This window comes from Scatophagus argus, chromosome 2 (assembly GCF_020382885.2).
Source record: "Scatophagus argus isolate fScaArg1 chromosome 2, fScaArg1.pri, whole genome shotgun sequence".
In the NCBI taxonomy this organism is placed as follows: Eukaryota; Metazoa; Chordata; class Actinopteri; family Scatophagidae; genus Scatophagus; species Scatophagus argus.
Genome location: NC_058494.1, coordinates 752,838 through 770,066, shown reverse-complemented (window position 1 = coordinate 770,066; position 17,229 = coordinate 752,838). Strand labels below are relative to the sequence as shown.

General features: G+C 37.6%; 1 protein-coding gene across 6 annotated transcripts in view; it reads left to right on the top strand.

Annotated features, from left to right (window-relative positions):
• tenm3 (teneurin transmembrane protein 3) overlaps window positions 1-17,229 on the top strand; it is a 293,504-nt gene that overhangs the window by 188,393 nt on the left and 87,882 nt on the right. For all 6 annotated transcript variants that reach the window (XM_046399608.1, XM_046399625.1, XM_046399602.1 and 3 more), the window contains 3 exons: window positions 11,119-11,238; window positions 13,820-13,903; window positions 14,483-14,607. In XM_046399608.1, coding sequence (XP_046255564.1) covers window positions 11,119-11,238; window positions 13,820-13,903; window positions 14,483-14,607 — 329 coding nt within the window. The remainder of the gene's footprint in view (window positions 1-11,118; window positions 11,239-13,819; window positions 13,904-14,482; window positions 14,608-17,229) is intronic.

Sequence of the window (17,229 nt, the reverse complement as noted above, 5' to 3'; positions counted from 1 at the left end):
TTGTTGAAAAGATGTGGTGGCTTACGACATCAACTTTCAGCCACCTATATTGCAGCCTTGAGATCCCTCCCCAGACGGTTTAACCCCCATTTGCACCATTCCTCATGTGACCATAACAACTCACATGATGGCACAAAGTGTCAATGACCCTCAAGACAACCCCCATGACAACCCCATTAGAGGTTAAATACCTGGAACTCCCCATCAGTCTCAGAACTAACGAAGCCTTTCGGATGAGAGGTGAAACATCTTCAACAACTTAAAGATATCCACTTGCCTTTGCTTCTAGCAGTTCAACTAACATGGATTAGTGGAAATGAATTACATAGGTAATGCTTGGTTCAGTGTTCTATATTGCTTGGGTTATTTTCAGAATGAAGAATTAGGGAAAGTAATGTGCTTCAGCATTCATTGTCATCTCCCAAAATACAGTTGTACCCGGTCTTCTCTATCCATGCAATATTCTCACCTTCTCATTCTGTTTTTATGTCTCAAGTATTTTTATTATACTGAATGTCTGTTTTTGTATTACATTTAAAGCTAGAGAAACATTATGGTTATGGCAAACAAGTTATGGTTTAGTATGGTTTGCATGAAGCAAGAAAATGCTTTGGTTACGATTAGAAATTCAAATTACTCCAGTCTCCTGAAATAACTGTCAAACAAGCCACGTATCCCTCAACCACGGTGACCTCAACCTTAGTTACTGGGAAAGAATACCTTTACTTTTCATGTAACAAATCAAAATTATGAAGGTAAAAGTTGCCTTACTTTAAATAGATGCAACAAAATAGGAGAATGAGGGAGATGTCAGCAGAGCTTTTCCAGAAGACATTTTGACTTTGACTTGTCTTTGCTGGAATACATTCAAGTATTCTTTACTATTGTGCAGCTTTCCTCATTGGATTTAGACCTTTAAATGTGACAGAGTCATCATTAATGCTTTTGTGCTTTTCCTGCTCTACAACTAAAACACAAAACGAAGAGAAACTGTTTCTTCTAAGCATAAACAACATTTTGTGTTCTTAGGCAGAGAGATAGATACATAGAAAGATAGATGACTTTATTCATCCCAGAGGGGAAATTAGATTGTCATAGCAGTCTGGTATATTTGAATACAATAAAAATACAATAGCATTAAAATACTTAAGTAAAAAAGATAGAATAAAACCCATAGAATAAAAGCACAAGATAAGATAAGTGAATATATAAGGTGCAGGATGGTAATTATACTGATGGTATGATGGTAAAGTTACTGTAAATACAATATATATATATATCCTGTATATAGTAACAGTAATAGTGATAATAATAGTAAAATGTAATAATAACATTATATAATACGTTATATAATAACAGTATATAATGGTAGCAGCTATGGTACATAATAATAGTAACAATAATAATACTAATACTAATAATATATGTACACATGCATGGGATACATATGTGATGGGATTCAGAGTGCAAAAGGTGACAGGTAGATTTAGTCCAGGTGTGTAGCCGTGGCTCTGACAGAGGTAGATGAGTTGTAAAGTCTGATGGCAGTAGGTAGGAATGATTTCCTGTAACGTTCCTTAGTACAGCAGGGTTGAATGAGTCTGTTGCTGAAGCTGCTCTTTAGCTTGTCCAGTGTTCCAGTGGAGGGGGTGAGAGGGCTTGTCCATGATTGCCAGCACTTTTGCAAGCATCCTCTTTTCCACCACTCCTCCAGGGTGACAAGTTTACAGCCAACAACAGACTCTGCCTTCCTGATCAGTTTGTTCAGTCTTTTGGCGTCCTTTGCCTTGATGCCCGCACTCCAGGATACCGCAGCAGAGAAGATGGTGCTCGCCACAACAGACTGATAAATCATCTGCAACATCTTGTTGCAGAAATGAAAGGACCTGAGTCGGCTCAGGCCCTTCTTGTAGATGGCCTCTGTATTGGTGGACCAGTCCAGTTTATTGTCCAGTGTTACACCCAGGTACTTGTATGAATCCACTAAATCCACATCCATCCCACTGATGCAGACAGGAGAGGGCAGGGGCTTGTTCCTCCTGAAGTCCACCACCATCTCCTTCATCTTCGCCACGTTAACATATCCCCTTCTCCTTAAGTAAAGTATAGGCTGGCAGTGCCCACTATATTGTTGATTCCCGTCTTGCTGTGAACAAAATAGGTATAGTTTGCATTCCATCAATCCAAATAGTTATCCTGCTACACCATCAGCAGTATGGATGGTTTATTTAGGTTTTCAACATGAGTTTTTTACCTTTTGTAATTTCAGAATTAATTTTATTAAATTAATTTCCTGAAAATGTTATGGTAGAGGTAACCAGTGTGGTATGACTACCATGGCAATCAATCCTCTTACTTTATCACACACGCACATATGCACACAGGCTCCTGTTGATTAGCCACCACTCTCCCTGACCCTTTGCTCCTGTCCTCAGTAGGAGGGTTGGTGGGTAACAGGCTGGCACAGTATGACTATAATTTAATGTGGCAGAGAGATGTATATGTGTGTACAGAATCAGTGTGTGCGTGTATGAGGAGGTCGGGTGAGGAGTTATTCATGGCAGCGGTTTCTCTCACTAAATGTTCCCAAGTTGAATCAGTAAGTCCTTGACACAACTGTCCCTGGTATCTGCTGTGAATGCACAAGGAGTCCAATCAAGACAATCCAGAAGTTTCTTTAACCTATAGAAACAGGTTACCACTTTTCATTTTTCTTTTATTTTTGTTTCTGTCATGCAAGACTTTAAATACAGACACAATGACAGCTACCCTTGTGTCACTATTGCCGATGTTGGCAGTAGCCCTTCAAAATTCTGTATCATTGAACTGTGTCTTTTAAAGCTTTGTGAAATGCACTGTTACTAAGTTAATTATTTCTAATTAGTTAATTAATTGCATTGTTTTTTGTTGAATGTAGCCTCCCTGGGGCCTAAAGCGGAATTGTTCACTGTGTCCCATTGTGTGGACTGTGAATATGGATGTAGTAGTCAAAAAATGTGAAAGTGGTATAGGTAAAACTGCTTACTGTTCAGTGTTATTTAACATTATTGTGCTGTTGTTGAAAAAGATGATATGAGGGTGTAGTGTAATCTAACTATAGAGCTGCTAGTTACCAGATGTGATTTCTCAGCAGGTGGTCACTGAGTGGGGGAAACTTGTTTGAAAAATGTACAAGCTGGGGGGAACTGTGGGCTTTTGCTTAGGACTATGCTTCCTTTGTACAGTCCCCCAGCTTCCCTGGCTTCTTCGCTGTTCAGGAGCTGAAGGGTTCAGCCAGGAGGAGCTGTACTAAGTCAGTACGCACTGGCTAACTATAGCAGCTAATAATTTTGTTTCAGTGGTGGGGAATTTTGTTTCTAATTCACTAAGCCTCCCCTTCCAGTGCTGCAAATAAGCTACATTTATTACATGTACCATTCTCACTAAAGGAGGGAGAGGAACAGCTAAACATCTAACACACTGAGCATGAGAGAGCAGAAGAGTGAGAGGGAGAAGCCATCGTTAATCAATAAACTAAGCAATTAGAAATTCACTAACGATAAATGACTGCAAGATAAGTGAGAAATACAGGAAATGTAAATGCTTGAGGCAAACGGATGTGGATTCAAAAGTACAAGGTGAATAACTCATTACAGTGGAGAATGAAAAATGGAATTTACACAGAAACAACAAAATATGGTTTCCATTTTGTACCACCACATATTTTGTCTTTAATGTACTTTTATCATTCCAAGTGTTAATTGTTTAAAATAGTAATAAGAATTCAGCAATGCCAGGTGTCAAGGGTATTTTTTCCGTTTGTTCTTACTCATCCATTGTCCTCTATATAATGTAAGAGAAGTTCTTCTTTCTCATCAAAACAGGAGAACACAAGAAGCACCATATCTTTCACATCTCTTGAGTAACGATTCAGCTGTCCCCTGATTGTTTCCAACTTCGTAACTGCCTGCAAGACCTTTTTACTCTTGTTTGTACAAATTGTTCATGCAGGTTCATGACAACTATTCATGACAAAGGTTTCTGTCAGGATAATTTTAGTGAGTACTTCAAAATGGGCTGCCATGCTGAGAAACAACAAAGGCCACTGTTTATTGAAGGGCTTCATGTCTGTTTCCCTTCTTGATTTCTTTCCACTGCATGTAAAAGATAGACTTCTTGAGGCCTCGCAATTCATCTCAACAGTGCTGTCAGAGAGCATCTTCTGGGAATGAGTGAAGGGCTACTGGTTTCAGGACTTTTTTTCCTACAAAACACAAACAAAACAAAATGAAAAACTTTCAGTAGTAACTATGACAGTTATGAGTCAACTATTTATTTGAGTTATGTCTCAGCTCTCAAACAGCTATCATTTCCTGAGTATGAATTGGCCTTTGCAATTCAAAGAGAAAATATTGTACGTTATTCCCCTAAATTTAACAGACAGATATAGTTGCTACTGATTGTAAATTCACATTTTAAATGCAAAGCATAGAATACTGTCATTGTATACTGTATTGAGGTAGGCCACTTTAGGCGCCAAAATCTTTTGAGCACAAATCAGGTCAAAGTAGAATAATAGAATAAACAAACATTTCTAAGCACATTTCAGCATGAAATGTGGGGCAAATCCAAATTGTCATTTCAGTCAGCTTCTTTTGAAGTTGTATGTTGTTCAGCATTTACAGGTTCAATTGCAACTGCCACTGATGTGCAGAAGTCACCAATACTAGCCAGTGAGCATTTTCTCTGTTTCCTAGACATCTAGGCAGTAAATGAAGACTTTCTCACATTTTTTCCCTGTTGGTTTTTTCTAAGAGTTTTTCCTTAGTCGATGTGAGGCTCTAAGGGCAGGGGATGTTGCTATGATGTTATGTAAAGTCCCTTGAGACAAACTGCTTGTAAAAACAGGCTATACAAATAAAGTTGTCTTGTCTAGTTGTCTTTACAGTTAACGTACAGTTCACATCCTGAAATTGGGGCTGATAGCCTACAAGTAAAAACTGCGACTGCTTTAGTAGAAAAACTTGATGTACTGACATTATGGAATGACATTTAAAGTCTCTGTAATGTCAAAATGTCCATTTGCAGTGTGCAGCAATGCATTTGACACAGCAGTATTTATTCCTATGAAGTTTACAATTCAGTACATATGCTTTCAAGGTCTGCACCGATTTATGAAAAGTACGCACAAACTTTTTTCAAGGCAACTAAAGAAACAAAATCAGTGCAGCCAGGATATCATTTCACCACAGACATTTAATGCTAGTTGTGTTACATTAGCATCTGTTATGGTGAAATGCTGCCATGAAATTAAATTTGCGTGACATTTTCAGATAGAGTTTCCTTTTGGTGAACTTTGAAAGTGAATAAGGGTGGCTGGCTGCTCAGTCACAAGCCATTTTGCTACTCTTGACTTTTGCTGTAGTTCAAAATAGAGGAAGCTGTCATATTAGTTGGTCTCACATTTGATTTTATACAACGCTGCTCTGCCAAAGTAAAAACTACTTTGCAATAAAGATATAGACTGATTTCCTACTTGTTTCCAGCCTCTTGTTCTTCTTTCAAAGTTTATTGGTGGTTGGTAAATTGGTAAATATAAAATCGGTGTATTAAAACAAAAAGGTATAAGACTTGATGCAGTCTTTTGCAGAATATCTGTTAAGTCAAGCTTCTTTTATCCTTCTGAGATTTTAAATCACATGCCTTCTTTCTACTGTTCTTCTTGCCACCAGTAATTACATGTGGCTTTACTATGTGTACACATTTTGAATAATGTACCGTTTAGTCCAGCGTGTCTAAACCTGTCTTGATGTTATGGTTTCATCCCTCCAATTGATTCCTACACACATCCTCCCTCCCACTTTTCTCTGAACACTGTAAAATCATTTTCCTTTCTTCTCCCATTACTCTTTCAGTCACAGCTAAATAAAGCCTTTGATTTCTGTCTTTCTTAAACTAACTTCCAAATCAGTGTGATAATTTTTATTTTTGCCAATTCATTTCCTTTTCCCATGAAAGTATTACTCCATCAGTTGAATCCTGTATAACGTTTGTTGTATTTCTATCAAAACATTTGGGCTGCTATCTGAATGAGTCATAGTTCTAAGCTTGAGTCTGGAGTCCGAACAGATGCTTGTTCTCAGTGGTTTTGTGTCCTTTACCCGTTGCACTACTAACAATATTGCAACCATTTCTCCTGTGCAAACTGCAAACTTCACTGATCCTTTTCCCTACTTTAATCCGAAACTCTGGAACAATAAATTCTAGACCTACTTTATTAATTACAGTTTTTGATGCCAATCCCCTAGTGCTTACCAGTGGTAGTACAGGACACATACATCTACCTAAGTTCGAGAAGAAATGTGCCTTATTGATTGACTCTCAATATGTGGGGTGAAGTTGAACAGCTGACAACATTTATTGCCTCACATGTAAAGGGCAAACTATATACAGACTGTAGTTTGTATAAAATAAAATGAGAATAAAATGGAGCTCCCCAATATACAAAATAAAATATAAAAATAAATATATATAAAAAATATATTTAAAGAAATAAAACAAAATCTCTTCCAAATGCAGTCTCTGCTCCTTAAGGTTGTGGAGCTGGAAAGGTAAGAGTTCTTGAATTTCCCTCGGGATCAATAAAGTATCTATCTATCTATCTATCCTATTGCTACTACCCGGGTAGAGCTAATAGCGTGTAGGCTTAACTGAAATTCAGAAGGAATGAATCAGGCTAGTATGATGTCCTCTGTAGGCAGGTCAGTACGGTAGGCCACACCACTTCCACGACTGTCCACACTCTCAGTGGGCTGGGCTCGCCATTACGAATCATCCAGAATCTGTCAGTCAACTAAAAAAACGAAAAGTTAGAAAGAAAGTTATTCTGTTCTTTTTTCTGTTCAATCCGAGACCTCATTAACTTCTCTTCTTCTTTCTTTTTTAAGAACATCTTGTAATGTATAACAAGATGTTTCTTTTTAACCAGATTTACACAATTAAATGAATTATCATCACAAGTGATATTTTAGCATTAGTAAATAAAATAAATGAATTTGTTCTCTTTTTCCCCACTTTTTACCTTTAACCTTTTCACCCATTTTAATATGTTCCATTTAAACATTAATTAAATTATCATGTCTAACATTACATTTAACATCCAAAACCAATTAAATCATATTGTAGTTATAGGTCAACCCATGAAATTATTATCTTTACTAAAATTGAATCACTTAATTGCCAACAAAATAAATGTATTGCACCTTAAGTGCTTCACCCAGCTATTAGTTTTCCATTGGGAAAGCTGTTTTAGCAACATGATGCTAGGTTTGGCGATTAGCAATCTTTCTAACACGTTAACGCCATGATATAGTAACAACAAGATACGTTATATCTTGTTATATATATATAACATCTAACAACATTCTAATAAAACAAGCATTTCATAAACCCCACTAGTTTTGATGGAAAGTATCTCAGCATGAACATGTAGTTTGCAGTAAGTTTGTCTTCCCAAAAGTTAGCGTCTTCGCGTCTTTTCTTCATGTTGCACCTTTGCCTTACTTGTCCTGCCCATGTAAGATGTGATATAGTACGAGGCACAGTTTTAAATTTATTAAACAGGTAGCTTACCATTTAATAATTGTAATTCACTTATGACTATGTATGACTTTGTCAAAATTGTAATTCAAGATAGTGGTGGTGAAACAATGCTTTAAGACGCTTTGAACCCTTTCTAACCATTGAAAACTGGTCAGTGTTCGAAGCTTGTCTCACAGTCTCCTCCCGGATGGACATGGACACGACGCATCTCCCAAGAGTCTTTGAGGCATCCTGACCAATGCCCAAACCACCTCAGTTGGCTCTTTTCGATGTGGAGGAGCAGCAGCTTTACTCTCCCTGATGTCTGAGCTCCTCACCCTATCTCTAAAGCTGCGGAAAAATTTCATTTCAGTCACTACCCATGGCTTATGACCATAAGGTTGGGATGTAGATTGATCAGCAAATTGAGCGCCTTGCCCTTTGGTTTATCTATCTCTTCACCACGATGGCCCATGTGTAGCCTCTGCATCATTACAGATGTCTTCCTGATCCGCCTGCCACTCCATTTTTCCCTTACTTGTGAACAAGACCTTGAGATACTTTAACTCCTCCACTGGGGCAGCAACTCTCCTCTGACTCGGAATGGACAATCCACCCTTTTTCAACTGAGAACCATGGCCTCAGACTTAGAGGCCCTGAACCCCAGCTGCTTCACACGCCATTGTAAACCATCCCATTGCAAGCTGGAGGCTGCTAGTTGATGAAGCCAACAGGACTACAATGTCCTGAAAAAGCAGACACAGAATCCTAAGGTCACAGAACCTGACACCCTCCACCAATTGGTTGCACCTAGAAATTCTGTCCATAAAGATTATGAACAGAACAAAGGGAGGCCCTGGTGGAGTCCAACCCTAATTGGGAACCAGTTTGACTTACTCCAAACCAAGGTCTCACTCTGGCATTACAGAGATTGAAAGGCCCATTGTAACAGGCCATCCCCACCATACATCCCGACGAACACCTCACAGGATACTCCAAGGGAAACTGTCGGAAAAATTCAAGTCCCCAAAACACATGTAGACTATTCATATGCAGTCTTAGTGAGCGAACTGACCTCCAACACAAGTATTTTCATGTGCCCATAATTGATAATCCTTCAACACAAAACACAATTCCTGTGATTCACCTTCAAATGGGTGCAGTTTCTGTACAATCATTTGACTTTCAGGTACTTTCTGGTTCCACTCACTTCAAAATGTGAGGAAATTTTTGTCCTTAAAGACAGCACTTCTCTCAGAATAACATCAACAAAAAGAGTAATTGATTATGTGTGCTCTAAGCCTCTCCGTCCTGTCTTATTACCAGAAATGATGGAAGGTCATTCCCTCTGAGACCATACCCTGCACTGCATGCCCAAAGTCATAACTAGTTCTTCCAGATCAAGAGTTGTTTCTTTGGAAGGTTTTTTCCTTCTCCTAACTGAAATGAAATGGAAAGACTATCACATCATCTTTGTCCAGTTTGTGCGTTGGCTCATTATGTGGCATACAGAGCAGGTTTCAGACAGGCACAGCAGCTGTTTGTGCATCACAGAGAGCATTCTCAGGGAAATCCTCTCACAAAAGAGCATTTGGCTCACTGACTGCATGAAGCTATCACACAAAGACAGATCCGCAGGGGAGAAGCCCCCCCCCACCTGGAATTTGTGTTCAGTCTACCAGAGCCTTGCCATCCTCAACAGTTCTCCTCAGATAGATGGTAGCACAGGACATACACACATCAGTTTGATGGTCATCTGCATGCCCTTTTGTTAGGCTCTATCTGTGATATGTTTGAGTCTTCACTAACTCATTCAGCAACAACACTTGCTCCTGCCACATTACGCACACACAGCCATCCATGCATCCATCCATTTTCTATAATGAATATCCATCAAGGTCGCAGGGGGGCTGGAGCCTATCCTAGCTGACTAGAGGTGAGAGGCGGGGTACACCCTGGACTGGTTGCCAGCCAATTGCATGTCTGACTCACAAAGACAGACAGTCACACACACTCACACACTCACATCTACAGGCAATGTAGAGTAGTCAGTTAACCTAATGTGCATGTTTTTGCGACTGTGGGAGCAAGCTGGAGTATCCGAAGCAAATCTATGCAGACACACTATACTGTAGCTGCAGACCTCAGGAAGACCAGTTCACTGCACAAGGGTACGCCTATACTCACGGAATCTGGGATTACGACACATAACCAGTGTTTGCCATTTTTGTAACATAACCATACTCAAGTCCAGGAACTAACCAATGGTGATAATTGTTGGTACTGCAAACACTGAACTCCAAAAAGACAGTACACTAATAAAATCTTCAGAATTTAACACAATCTGATAACCATCACCATCAGCGGCACAGCATAGTCAACATTCATTTTGTATGTCTCTGATGGTTATATTGCTAATTTAAATCAAAAGTATATATATACATATATATATATATGTACAATTCATTAGAAATCAAGAGTAAATTTTATTCACAATTAGAGGACCTGAATTTCCCTCGGGATCAATAAAGTAAGCTATAGGATGTATTTACAGGCTATAGTGAGGCAGTTGATGATGTGGTCATTGTTTGATGATGCTTGTGAAATGTGTCAGTAACTGTGAGGATTTATTGAGAAACAATTTATCCACAATACTTGACCTCGGTAAGCAATGTAATAATAATAATAATTTCATCTTAATATTGTTAAAAACGTAATTTTATTCTCCATTTTACCATTTATTGTTGAGAATTAAGAGGTGCCTTATAGGTTTTTTCCTTTAACAGTTTTTAACTGTTGCTACATTCACAAACATTTTTTACAGTACACATCAGCTCTGCAGAGCTTTGTCAGATTGTGGATGAATATTTAAGGGGGGATGTGTGATGGTGAATAGATAGTAGTTCATAGTTTTTGGGCTCAGAAAAATCTACTTACATCTCAATTGAGAAGCAGGAAGAAGAGGGAGACAGTAAGTGAACAAATCTTTCACAAGCCAAAAGGCTCTCTCTCACACACACACACTCACACGCACGCACACACACAGATAGACAAAAAGGGTAAACATGTAGGTGAGCTTCACTGTGTTATGCCAGATTAAGTGCCAGAGGTTTCCTTTGATGCTCCACACATTCCACACACCCTTCTTCTTCTGCGTACTGGTGTATGCGTATGTAAGTGATACTATCTCTGATGTGTGTGTGTGTGTGTGTGTCCGTATGTGGATGCATATTTCTTTAGTGGCGGGGACAAGAATCTGTTTGCACAACAGATTGTAGAGACACAAGACCCCACAATGTAGGATTAGGCAAGCGATATTTATTGTTATGGATAGGCGATGGTTAATAGTGCTGGCTATGCTTATCGCACATTAGTGCACATGCAATCATGAACTCACATACATACATGAGTATAGACAGACTGTACATATGTTAACATCTCTCTCTTCTTTTTCTGTTTATGACACAGATATTTTCATCACCATATCATCGTTTTATTTCTCTTGTTCTTCTTTGATAACCTAATCCCTCCTTTTGTTTTCCTCTTTACCCTGCCTAGCTATGCACCTGTTTGGTCTCAACTGGCAACTTCAGGAGAGTGAGGCATATGGAGCGTTTGAAAATGGAGGAGGGGGAAGAGATACAACTCCCAACACTTTTATGGTGTCTGCAGACAATGGTGAGTTCCTATTTAAACACAAGGACTTTCTCTACTTAGACCAGTAAGAAGAAGAAAGAAAGTAATTTAGCTTGAAGCAGAAATATGGAAAATTTTACATAATATGGTGCCGCAGACAACCTCCTGTCTACTCAAAACTAAATTGATATACAACTAATTCCCAGTAACCAATTATATTAAGATTAGATTAGATGTAGGAAATAATAACATGTTGATATTAGAGGGTGACTGACTGGTTTAATCAGTTCCTGTAGAGCCTCAACCAGTTATGCAAGGACATGCATCACCAATTTGAAGTGTGGCTCCAGACACACCAAAGTAAGATAATCTGGATTTTAATGAAAGTTTATGTAAGACAGCTGTTCTCATAAATTATGATCACAATAAGGTTGTTGGTTATCATATGACATTGTGAAAACAACCGATAGCAGAGCTTTAACACCCCCAAGGGGAATGTAAGACTGTAGTTTGAGTGCGGTTTGTAGCTCATTCCATTTAAAAGGTGAATAATACCTGAATTCAGATCTGTCAATATTTGTCTAAACACGAGGGATATCTAAATTTAACTACTGGATTGTGTACTATAACTACTAGTTTTAAAGGAGAGAAGTGATGTGAGGTAGTTTGGAAGCTTTAGCAATCAAGCTTTGCAACTGAATAACATGAGATGACTGTTTTTTCTTGAATGTAAGGATGACCTTTCAACTGGTACGAGGAACAGTGATGAGAACAAAATTTGTCATTTGTGATAAAGTATGATGTGCTTTGACAGACAAGGTTTAACAGCTGAAATGTTGATGGGGCAACATGACAGTACAGAATATCTCCACAGTCAAGGACAGACATGAGGGTTGACTGCACAAATAGTTTTGTGGTTGGAAGACAGACATTCTTTAATTTTAGACAAGAAGCCATGTTTAATTTTTAATTTTTGCATCAATTGTTGAATATAAATTTTGAATGATAGGGTGCTGTCAAGCCAAATTCATAAATATTCATACGACTTGGCAGGAGGAATATGAGTGCCATTTAAAGGTGGCACGGAGTGCATTTGTAAATTAACCAGTTTTAACTAATTAACTAGGTTTTTTCTGCTTGTAATTCTTGTTATAATACAACTGTTGTTTCTACTTCATCTGTTACTTTTCTTCCTTACTTGGTGTTTCAGTTCTTAATTTCTCAGGACATGTCTTCTGTTCACAAACACAAAGCAACAAAATGGAGAAACAATAGTGGTGGCACGTTAAATGTTAGAAAAAGAGGAAGTTTACTGGAAGTTGCAACAGTTTTGAATGTTAACTTGAAAGTGAATAAAAGTAATAAAATTCTAAAATTATCTCCAAATATCTCCCTCCTTAGAGAAAAAAGAGAGGCAATCAGTGCAAATGTGTCAAGTTAAAACTAAAGAATCAGTGTTTTGGAGCTGGCCTTGAGGACTTGCGTCATACTGTATGTTGCGGTTCATAATGGTATCATGAATGCGCTTACACATATAATCACAGACACAGAAATCTGAGTCTGAGTGGATTACTACAGATGTCATGACTTAAGCTGTTAAAGTGTAATATTATGAAAAGGAAAAGCCAATTTGAACCTTTCCAGGCCCATACATTAAATATACATTAAATGAATAGAAACAAAAGAAATGAGGGTCTTTTTTAAATACATTTATAATGGCAAAGGTTCAGTTCCCAACTGAAATAAGTTTTTTAATTAACCATGACCACAACTTAACCCTAAGATTAATCAAGTTGTTTTTGTTAAATTATTATAACTAAATAGAATAAACCCATGTAAGCACAGGGTGAGCTTTTATTAGACAAGTTGGACAACAAAATGTTGGAGGGTTTCAGCTGTAGCAGTGGAAAGCAGCTGCACTTAAGTTTGATTCTGAGGTACTTTTACCTCACTGAAGTATTTCCATTGTCTGTTACTTTATATTCTAATTCTTTTGCATCAAACCCTAATGTCCTTTTTGTTAATGTTGGGAGTCCAGCAGGCACTTCTTGTTTTAGACATATTGACTGAGGACAAAGTGAATCATTTGTGAGGTTACACACTGATGCACAGTTACAAAGTTACAAATTATTACTGTGGAATATCATAGGATATCACACATAAACCAGGACAATACTTACTTATACTTACTTACTTAACTTATTAAAACATGTGGATGTGCAATGCAGTGTGCATTTGATGAAAGATAATTTTGTTGTTTTCATTTTTCACCTCAAAATCTTAAGTAAGTAAGTAATCTTAAGTAAGGTAAGCTCAGCTCTCAATTTAGTTCCACAGAAAATATCATAATGTAAAACATTAGGGATGTGTAAACTGTATGAATATATCCTGTGTGCCACACATATTTTTCCATAAACATGCATAATAAAGGTCATAAAAAACAATGACTGCATTCAAGATCAGTCTTTAGATCTCAGCACTTCAACAGAGCTAAAACTACATCATTTGTATTAAATGATATTTTGACATTCTGTAAATTCTTTTCAGGGAGGGCAAGAAGATTTTTGTTTTGTTTTGTTTTTTTGTTTTTTTTTTTTTTACATTTCTCAAACTCTCTCTTCAGGTAAAATCTTCCTCCTAGAGAACAACACCATAGACATAGGAGAGGTGGATGTGGGGAGACGAGCCATACAGGATGTACCACCAGGTTAGTTAAAGACACATACTGTATGTACATGTACGAGCCTGTCTTGCCATTCTGTTTAGCCACTCACTGAGCAAAATTATTATTATTTATTATATAGGCTATAGCTAGCTTACAGTCCTGCAATAAATTCATGACAGTTATTTTGTTCACCTTCAGTTTTAATGAGATGTTGATTAAATTGTATGATCATTTTGGAGGCTGCAGGTTGTGGTGGAACTGTATTGCAATATACTAACAGGTGTTTCTATTATTTTATCAACCACATTTATATCAGTAAGGGCAGACTAAATACCAAAAATGTCTATCTGTGTTGAATGTGTTAATTGAAGGTGGGACTACCACATGGAAGAAACAATTAATTTTAGTGTAAACAGTGTTGTAATTATCATGATTAACTCTCATTAAACTTGTATCGTGAGTGTCAGGGTATGTAAACTCCATCACTTCTTTATTATTCTTTGTGAGCATATTTCTTTGCGACATATGGGGGAGAACATTCTGAAAATCAATTAAGGAAGGTTTAAATATTTAAATCACCTATTTTGGTTGCTGTTGTTTTGTTGCTGTTCTTTATTCAAGGTGTGTTTTGGAGGTCCCAGCTATATATTGACCAGCCCCAGTTTTTGAAATTCAACATCTCCGTCCAGAAAGATGCTCTTGTTGGGGTGTATGGACGCAAAGGCATACCGCCCTCACATACACAGGTTGGTCTCACAAACACATACAATTACATTAAATTAATTTATTTAAATTTAGTGCAGCCCTTTATGTGAATCTGATTGTAATTAAACAAAATGGCAAAAGGTCTAACCTAGTAACATGTCCTTATGTATTTTTTGTGTGCATCATTTTGTATACCAATAAAATAAGCTCAGTAATTCATAAAATGCTGTCTAAGAGCTCAATTTAAGTTGTAAAAGAGATTCTTCATATATGACTTCCTTTAATAAAACAACCAGTTACAATCAGTTAAAAAACAAAGGACCTAAAATGCAGACATAGACGCAGTAAGTAAAATTAACAAAAGAAAACTTTAATAAACTTACTTAAAGGGAACAGAAGCAGGTAGGAAGAACTAAAAGCAGCTGGAAGTTTAGGTATAAAAAAGGTCTAAAAAAAAGTCAATGTCAAATAAAGAATAATCCAAATTATGCCTATCCAACAGCATCATGCATAAATATACAGCAAAATGCTTTCCATACAGCCAGAGCTGTTAGATATTGAAGACCAGGAGAAACCAGAAACCAGGACTGAGTGTAAAGGACACTTTGCCTCCCACAGATGGCAGTAATGCAACATCAATCAACAATCTAGAAAACAGAAAGATAATATGGCAAAGCTGGGTGTATGTTTATGTGGCAGGACGCATCTCTTATAGTTCAGGAACATGATAGACGAGGAGCTGTTTTTGTCTTGTGCTCTTGTAATATACGCTATATAGACAAAAGTATTCAGACATACCTCTTTATGGGACTCTTTTTCAGGGGTTGAGGTACACCCCTTACTTCCATTGAAGGGAAGTCTTAATGATTCAGTATACCAAGACATTTTGGACAATGCTTAGCTTCCAACTTTGTGGCAAAAGTTTGTGGAAGGTGCTTTTCTATTCCTGTGCACCTTTGCACAAAGTAAGGTTCATAAAGACGTGGTTGGATGAGTTTGGTGCGGAAGAACTTTACTGGTCTGCAAAGCCATGACATCAACCCCATAGAACATGTGTGATGAACTGTATGAGCTACAGTGGAGATTGCGAGCCAGGCCTTTTCGCCAACATCAGAGCCTGACTTCACAAATGCTCTACTTCCTGAATGTAAAAAAATTGGAAACACTTAAAATCTTATGGAAAGCCTTCCCAGAAGAGTGAAAGCTGTTGTAGCTGCATGACTGACTATGTATTTAGAATGCAAATTTCCTGTCAGGTGCCCCAGTACTTTAGTCTATACAATGTATTTAATATTTGACAGTTTTGCGAGACAAGAAATATATTATATTCCAAACAAATCGTCAGTGGGGTCTTGTAATTGGCTTGCTCACTCCGCATGAAAGTGTCTTTCACCAGACATGCATATCTGCCTGTCCCTGCTATGTTACTGCTTTCATTCATAGCACAGCTGTATCGACATCCATCCATTCACACATGAATCCATGCGGAAAATGTTCTGGAACATTTCAGGATCAGTCTGCAAATGTGAAAAGGGTATCTCTCTCACTCACTCTCTCTCTCTCTCTTTTTCTCTCTCGTCATCTCTCTTGCCATGTATTCCATATCTGAAAGGAGCTTAAATGAGCAAGCACCAACTGTAAATCATGTGGGAATACAAAAAAAAACTCCCAACAGAACCCTATCAGCCCTATAATAAAGACTGTGCAAATCAGATCCACCTCTAGCGAAGTTAAGCTTGAAATAAATGAAATGATAAAGCTGACAGTAATACGGGTCATGATACATGAACAATATGATGCAGCATAGAAATAGGCAGAGTTGTTAACAGTGAAAGTAAAAAATTATCAAAATATGGGATTTAACCAGCACAAACTTCAAATAAAGATAGATAGATAGATAGATAGGGCTGAAGAAATTTTACCTCCCAAAATGCCCAAACTCCAGATCCATTCTATTATTCTGCAAGTGTGTCTAGCTAAGCACTTCATGGATTCTTAGTTCATAATGAGGTAGTTAAGCAGCTTCCAAACTAAAGCTTCTAAACTGTCCCTTTAATTACTACACTTAGATTTGTGTGTGGTGAATCATGTCTTCAATCAAGAGACTAATCCACTTATCTGTACAAGACAGCTTCATACAAGCCACCCATAGCACAACTCAGTGTTAGCACTTTAGATAAGAGTAGATAAATGTGTGTGTATGTGTACATACATGCACATGTATGTGTGTGTGTGCGCGCGCGCATGTGTGTATGTGTCCTTGTCATAACCTGAACTTGCATGTTCTGAGTAATTGTTTGTTCCTAATGACTAGTTGACTAGTTTAAAAGTAAGAAAACGAAAATTGAAAACAATTATAATTTTTTTTACAAAATATTATGTATTATATTATAAGAGCCACGAGAAATTATTTGTTAGGTTAAATAAGCAGCCTTGGACAACAAACATACCAAAATTACAAAAGTTTATTTTCAAAAAAACTATTTACCATATTTACAAAAAGCATATCTCTTTTCCAATGAGGTGCTGAGCTACAGTTGAGTGCATGTGGTCAATAATCGGTAAGTTCAAAGAGTGCGTATAAGTCCAAAACAAACTGCTCTTTCCAAAGGAGACAGAAAATTCCAGAATGGCTGGGCAGGGGAGACAAAGGCAGGGCAACG